Source organism: Austrofundulus limnaeus, unplaced genomic scaffold, assembly GCF_001266775.1.
Source record: "Austrofundulus limnaeus strain Quisiro unplaced genomic scaffold, Austrofundulus_limnaeus-1.0 Scaffold960, whole genome shotgun sequence".
Lineage (NCBI taxonomy): Eukaryota > Metazoa > Chordata > Actinopteri > Cyprinodontiformes > Rivulidae > Austrofundulus > Austrofundulus limnaeus.
Genome location: NW_013953362.1, coordinates 36,522 through 43,981, shown reverse-complemented (window position 1 = coordinate 43,981; position 7,460 = coordinate 36,522). Strand labels below are relative to the sequence as shown.

At 38.3% G+C, this 7,460-nt stretch overlaps 1 protein-coding gene across 1 annotated transcript; it reads left to right on the top strand.

Moving 5' to 3' along the window:
• Positions 1–6: 6 nt before the first annotated feature.
• LOC106533526 (zinc finger protein 74) lies at positions 7–6,413 on the top strand (the record flags this gene model as incomplete). The annotated part of the gene is given in 2 exon segments (XM_014029867.1): positions 7–231; positions 5,747–6,413. Coding segments are annotated over 2 exon segments (839 nt in total), but the record flags the coding sequence as incomplete, so codon positions are not given.
• Positions 6,414–7,460: the final 1,047 nt, after the last annotated feature.

Sequence of the window (7,460 nt, the reverse complement as noted above, 5' to 3'; positions counted from 1 at the left end):
AAAATATAGGATTTAGGTGGAGCTATGAGGTTACACACTCATGCACAGTAGGTGGCGGTATGCACCTAAAAGTTGTTTGCGATCCGCCATTAATTCAAAAGAAGAAGAAGAAGAAGAGACTGGACGTGGAGGAGTCCAGCTGCAGGTTTCCGGTCTTCAGTTCTGGGTCTACACAGTCCCCTCAGGAGGACATGGACCGTGTGGACGGACTCGGACCGCTGGGGATCCACGGTGAGCCTCGGGTCCGGTTCCACAGAGCAGCTAGCAGTAGCTCAAGATGTCGGCCGCTCCTCCGACAGGCAGACATCTTGTTTCTGTTCGGACTTTAAACTCGTTTATTCTTTATTTATCTGCACACAAAGCGCTCACAGGCTGCAGGCCGAGCTCAGGACCTGAGCTGGACCTGAACACGTCATAGAACAAAGACCCGCTTCACGAAACTGACCTCAGCGGGACGAGCGCGACGCCATGTTGGACAGGGCAGCGCCATGTTGGACAGGGCAGCCTGTCGGTAAACCATTCATTAAGGACAGATTCCTCAGTAGAACTGCGCAGAAACCTTTTACCAGGCACTGTTTTGTCTGTATTATTTTTGTGTAAGTTTGTAGCATTAATACGGCTCATGGTCCTTGGTTTTCTGTTCAGACTGTTTATGAACACAGTTTGGTCATTTTCCTGCTCAAACCTGTTATTCTTCAGTCAAAGAAAGTACTGAAGGTTTTCTCCAGTAAACTGTTTTCAACAAACACAGTTTGCACTTGGCTCACTTGGAAAGAACTCATTTACCTTTAATAATGTTTTTAGGACTCATTTTAAAGGTAAAAATGGTAAAATTATTATTTGACTTATTCCAGGTCTGTGGTAATGTTTCCTCCTTAATTTGATCAAATCAGCCTTTTCCTTCTATCTCTTTGGTTTTTATTCTATTCTAGAATTAATTTAATTTATTTTATTTTATTTTATTTTATTTTTTCAGTGAGATTTCAGTAACAGATGAAATCCTTTGGGATGAACCTATTTCTATTTTTACTTTTGGAAAAGATTTATATTGGTTTCTGTTTTTAGATCGCATCAAAAGAAAAACAGAGAAGTGCTGAGAGTAAAAAGGAGCAAACTTTTTCTTTTACAAACTTTATCCGGACCAACAGTGGGTTTTTGTAGAGGCTGTCGCTGACAGCAGGACCTTTACCACGAGTTGTTGGATTAAAAACAGTGTTTCTGGAGCTGTCAGGTCTTCAGCCGGTTTTCAGCTGGTCTTCAGCTGGTCACCTGAGGTAAAAACTAAAAGGATTGTTTTAGTCAGTCTCCTTTGGTCAATAGAAGTAATCACAGTTATCAAATTAAAACTTAAACAAATGTAAAGTTTTTTTAACAAACTTATTTAATATTTTTACATTTTGATAAATACTTTTGAGACATTGACAGTTAGAAGGTGTCGCCCTCTTAACTCCAGAAATGTAACGTCATTATAAAGTTAGTGTCTTTATTTCCTCCTCCTGATAACAGCAGAGAACAGTTGCAGCTTTTCCTGACACTTCAGTGACACAAACTACTTTATATATATATATATTTTTTTAAATTACAAACCTGCCACAGAGACCGATACGTTGTTCAGATTTATTCACCTTTTCATATTTTTACACACATCCTGTCAGTGGCAGGAGCTGATTTCTGCCTCTGGTATAAATATTACTTTGTCCAATTTTTAGATTATTAATACATGATGGAGGAAATTTAACTTTCAATAAATGTTTCATCAGAAGCTGAATAAGGAAATCCTGGTGTTACACCATGAACTGACTGTAGGAGGCGCTGTTGTTTCTAGAGGACAGAACAAAATAACTTAAAACTACAAATGTTTTATTTGTTAGACAGATTGATTTCTTTTTTAAAGACTATTTCTTTCAAAAATATATTATTTAAATGAGTTCAGCTCATGTAACCATTTAAAAATTTTTTACACAGGAAACGGGGGAAATTTTTTTTTTGGGGGGGGGGGGGGGGTGATGCTAAACAGAGAGTCCTCTTTGCTTTAATATGAAGCAAACAAATGTTCTTCTGTTAGAGTTAATGTGGTTCAGAAGAACTCAAACAGTGAATCTCACAGAAAAACTTGTGCATCGACGTGCTCCCGTCACAGCGCTCTCTCAGGAGGAGAGTTTAGTCACTGATGCAAAGTGGACAGATCTGATCGATAACGACGCTCTGAACATATATTTAATATAAAGTTATATTTTACAGACCAAAGTCTCTGGTAGTTCAGGAGCAAAGAGCAGGAGATGTCAGGAGTGACCGCTGCAGCCACTGCTTCAACCTGTCTCTGCTGAAAACTGCTCTCACTGAAAGTCCCGCCCTGCTCTGCTCTGATTGGATAAAACGGCTCTGGAGTTCGCCTGATTCGTTGAGAGCAGTGTCCATTTAATCCTGATATATCAGGGTCCCGCTGCCCTCCTCTGACAGAACGACGATCCAGTCCCACCAGTGAGGCTGGATTTTTTTGTTTGTTTGTTTTGTTTGTTTTTAAGAAATCAGGTCACATTTGCGACCCTGCTAGCTGTTGTTTTCACAGTCTCAGTTACAGTCTTAGGTACGCAAGTGAACTTTGACATTCCATCTGGTGCACTTTATTGTTTTTGATCGTGCATGCACACCTGCTTTTGTGCAGCCCTGTTTATTTCACTAACATTCATGATATCAGATGATATTTTTTATTTATTAGAGGAAAAGTGTCACCAGAAACAGTTTGAGTTAAACATTTAGTGTTCTATAGATTACACAGTGGTCACAATACATGACATCATATTCTGTGTTTCACTAACAATCATGTCTGTGAATAAATGTTACCTTTTCTTTATTAAAATAAGTAAAAAAAAAAAGAACAGTTTCAAGTAGGGTTGGGCTTAATCGTATCGTGTGTAATTAATCATCAGAAAAACAATCCATTACTTTTTGACACTTGATTAATACGATTAATGCGAACAGTCAGAGTCCGCTCGCTGCTCCTCTCAGCTTCAAATATGACTAACATTAAAAAGTTCTGTAATTTATTTATCTATCAACATAATTTAAAATCTGATGTATAATCTAAAGTCTGTAAATTTGACACAATTTGGAACAGATTTTTACAAAGAGCAAATCTTTCCCACTAAATTGGTCATGTGACCAGGACATAAGGGTGTCCAGGGACTCCAGGGGATTAATCGTCAAATTAATCGTTATCAGCTAAATACCTCAATTAATCATGATTTTTCTTGCCAATATTGCCCAACCCTAGTTTCAAGTACTTACTGTTAGATACAGTAGGGCACAAATATATTCTGTGACCACAATTATTTCAAATCTTAAAAAACAAATGTGTCCACATAAACCAACCTAATACATTTAATAATAATAATAATAATAATAATAATAATAATAATAATAATAGCGGCACGGTGGCTCAGTTGGTAGAGCTGATGCCTCTCAGCAAGAAGGTTGCTGGGTCAAATACCGGCCCGGGGACCTTTCTGGGTAGAGTTTGCATGTTCTCTCCGTGCATGTGTGGGTTCTCTCTGGGTACTCCTGCTTCCTCCCACAGACCAAAAACATGACTGTTAGGTTAATTGATAACTCTAAATTGTCTCTGGTGTGAGTGAGAGAGTGAATGGTTGTTTGTCTCTGTGATGGACTGCGACCTGTCCAGGGTGTACCCCAACCCTCACACTGTGACTGCTGGATATGGGCACCAGTGACCCAGTGTTCCTGAAAGGAACAAGCGTGTATAGATCAGGGGTGTCCCGATAGAACTTTTTCACTTCTGATACGATACCGATATTGACCCGACACCATAACAGTACAAGTCACACACTTTTCCCTATTTTGTAATGTAAAATCTTAGAAAAGTCTTGATCAAGTCAAACAGTGAAAAAGAGTAGGTATGAGAAAAACTGACCCATTTATTTTTAACCAATGGATCACATACATTTTAAACTGAAGAACATTCTACAGTTTAATGAATAAAATAAATTACAATACTCTGAAAATAAAATACTATAAAAACAAAATGTACTTTTAAAGTATAAAATAACAATTCAAAATCACTCCAGTTATTTTTTTTTACTTTCTGTCAGCCTGGTGCTGCTTTGTGGTGATAAAAACTGAAGGTGGGGATAAAACTAAACTGCACATTATTGTCTGTTCAAAGTTAAGAGTCCACAACTAATTTAAGTGACTGTGCCCAAAACAACGTGATCATTGCACTTAATCTTCACTAAAACAAGTGTGTAAACAGATTAATCACTCTACAAACAAGAGCAAAAAATAAATGGTAAGAATTAGTTATTTAAATTGATAGCTACCTTTCTTACTGCTGGATTTCCACATTCTACAGTCTGAGCATCATGTGGAGATCAGCCTCTCTCTCCTGCAGGGAGCAATTTTTATCACTGCTCTCATCATGTCGCGTTCATATCCAAAACAAAAGCTGCGCTCTCCTTTCTTCTGTCCATCAATCCCAGAGATAATCCACGGGCAACATTCTGCTGATATCAAAACCGTAGCATGCTGTCCTCGCTTCTGCCCGCTAGAACCACTGGAGTAAGAGGAGGTTCTGCTCAGTTGGAGCCATGGAGACACTTTTGGACCGAAGCCGAACTGAGCCAAAGTGCAAGGCTGTTGCCAGGGTGGAGAGTAGTTGTTTTTCCGGTTTAAAACATTCACGGTTCTGAGCCCCACGGAAAACTTATGCGTGACAACTTTGCACTTAGATTCAACTTTGTTTCTGATGACAATAGAAAGTTCTGCTGACATCGCTTCTACAGCTAGCTACTTTGTTAGCACTGAGCACAGCATGTTGTTGTGATCACATGAGCTCTGCATGCTGGAGCCAAGCGCTGCTGGATAGAAACACTGGAGCGGAGGCAGTGGACTACTGGATTGGACTGCTTATATCGGAGATTTTTTATGCAGGCCTATAAAATCCAATACTCATTTATTGGCTTATACCAGACCGATATTAATATTGGATCGGTACACCCCTAGTATAGATAATAGATGGAATAATAATAATAACAAACATTTTCCTTTGATTTTCGGATTGAAGATTTGCATCTTTTTTTTAATTAGTCCAAACAAAACAAACATTACAGACGAACATAGATATTGACCTACAAAATAACCAATTAGATGAGCAAAGAACACAAAAACCAATAAAGAGAAACAAAGGGTTTGAAAAAGAAAACAAATTAAAAAAGAAACAATCAAGATAAAACCCAGAACATAGATAATGTCACAACAAAATGGTGTGGTTTGACAGTCTGTTTAACAGAACAAAATAGTTTAAATACATCTTTTTATGGTTTTAAGTTTCAAAATAAAGCGTCTCACCGCAGTTGTATCAAAGCTGCATGCTTTCAGTGAGAAAAGTCTTTGTGTCGATAGTTTGTCATCTTTTCCTCATCTGCAGCGAGGAGCTCAGGAAGAACTTGTAGGTGTCCAAAAATAAATAAATATATATTCAACTCTTTATGTTCTAGTTTTCAAAGTAGGCTTGTGGAAATTTGGCGCTTCACCTCATATGACTCATACTTCATAATTTTTACATACAGTTATCATCTTTTAATACTGCGGTATAACAAAATACCTTCATAGTGCCCAACCCAATCCTAGTACAGTATGTGGGTGTTTATATATTTTCTTTCTTTGTTGCGTGTGACAGAAAAGAGTAATTTCTCTTGATTTAACAGAAAATGTTTTCATTTTTCCCCAGAACCCCGACGCCAACTTATCTGCAACAACATCCCTGTTCATCAACAGCACCCTCCAGAGGTTAAAGAGGAACCTGAGGAACCAGAACCCCCAATGCTTAAAGAAGAACCAGAACCTCTACAGATTAAAGAAGAACCAGAGGAACCAGAATTTTCACACATTACAGAAGAACCTGAAGAAGTAGAACTTGTACAGATTAAAGAAGAACCAGATGAGCCAGAACCTTCAGAGATTACAGAAGAACCTGAGGAATCAGAATTTCCACACATTACAGTTGAACTGGATGAATTTGAACTTCAAGACATTGAAGATGAAACGGAGGAACAAAGTCCCAGCAGTGATACGGACATCTCGTCCACGTCAGAGACTGAGAGTAACCCCGACACAGATCTGAAGTCTTTCCAGCCTGACAGATGTGGGGAGATGTTTTCATGCTCCACCGCCTTACATCAGCCCACAGGAGAGAAGCGCTTCTGTTGTAAACTTTGTGAGAAAGATTTTAGAACTCAGGAGAAACTAGGCAGGCATATGAGAGTCCACAGTGGGGAAAAACCATACTGTTGTGAGACCTGTGGGAAATGTTTCATTGATAGTTACAAACTGAAGCTCCACAAGAGGGTCCACACAGGTGAAAAGCCATATTCCTGTAAAACTTGCGAGAAATGTTTCACACAAAAGGAGAGCTTGAACAGTCACATGAGAATTCACACAGGAGAAAAACCATTTTCTTGTAAAGTTTGTGGGAAAAGTTTTGCTTTAAATGGGACTTTGACCAGACACATGAGAATTCACACAGGTGAAAAGCCCTTTCCTTGTAAAATATGTGGAAAAAGTTTCGCTCAAAGTTGTGATTTGACCAAACACGTGAGGAACCACACCTGTGAGAAACCTTATTCATGTAAGATATGTGGGAAAAGTTACACTGTAAATGCAAATTTGACCATGCACATGAAAATTCACACACCGGAGGAATTGCATCCTTGTGACAGATGTGAACGTCGTTTTCCTTGTAAAAGTCATTTAGTGATACACATGAGAAGCCATACTGGTGAGAGACCATATTCTTGCGAGTTGTGTGGGAAATGTTTCACTGTTAGCTGGGGTTTGACCAAACACATGAGAAGTCACACAGGCGAGAAACCGTTTCAGTGTGGAAAATGCGAAAAATGCTTTTCTTTTAAAAGTTCAATGGTGAGACACGAGAAGTCTCACAGGTGAGAAACCGATTTCCTGTGATAAGCATGAAAAAAGTTTCAGTTTTAAAATGTTTTCTGTGACGCATGAAAACAAGCAGATAAAGTTTGACGGGACAGATTGGACATCTTCAGTGTTGTCCTCACTTGATGACTGATTTAAGGGTCAAAATGTCATATTTGTGTTGTATAGATGTAGCTGTACAGGTCCTTCTAAAAAAATTAGCATATTGTGATAAAGTTCATTTTCTGTAATGTACTGATAAACATTAAACTTTCATATATTTTAGATTCATTGCACACCAACTGAAGCAGTACAAGCCTTTCATTATTTTAATATTGATGATTTTGGCAAAAAAGTCAAGAAAAAACAAATCACTATCTCAAAAAATTAGCACATTTCATCCAACCAATAAAAGAAAAGTGTTTTTAATACAAAAAAAGTCAAACTTCAAATAATTATGTTCAGTTCTGCACTCAATACTTGGTTGGGAATCATTTTGCAGAAATGACTGCTTCAAT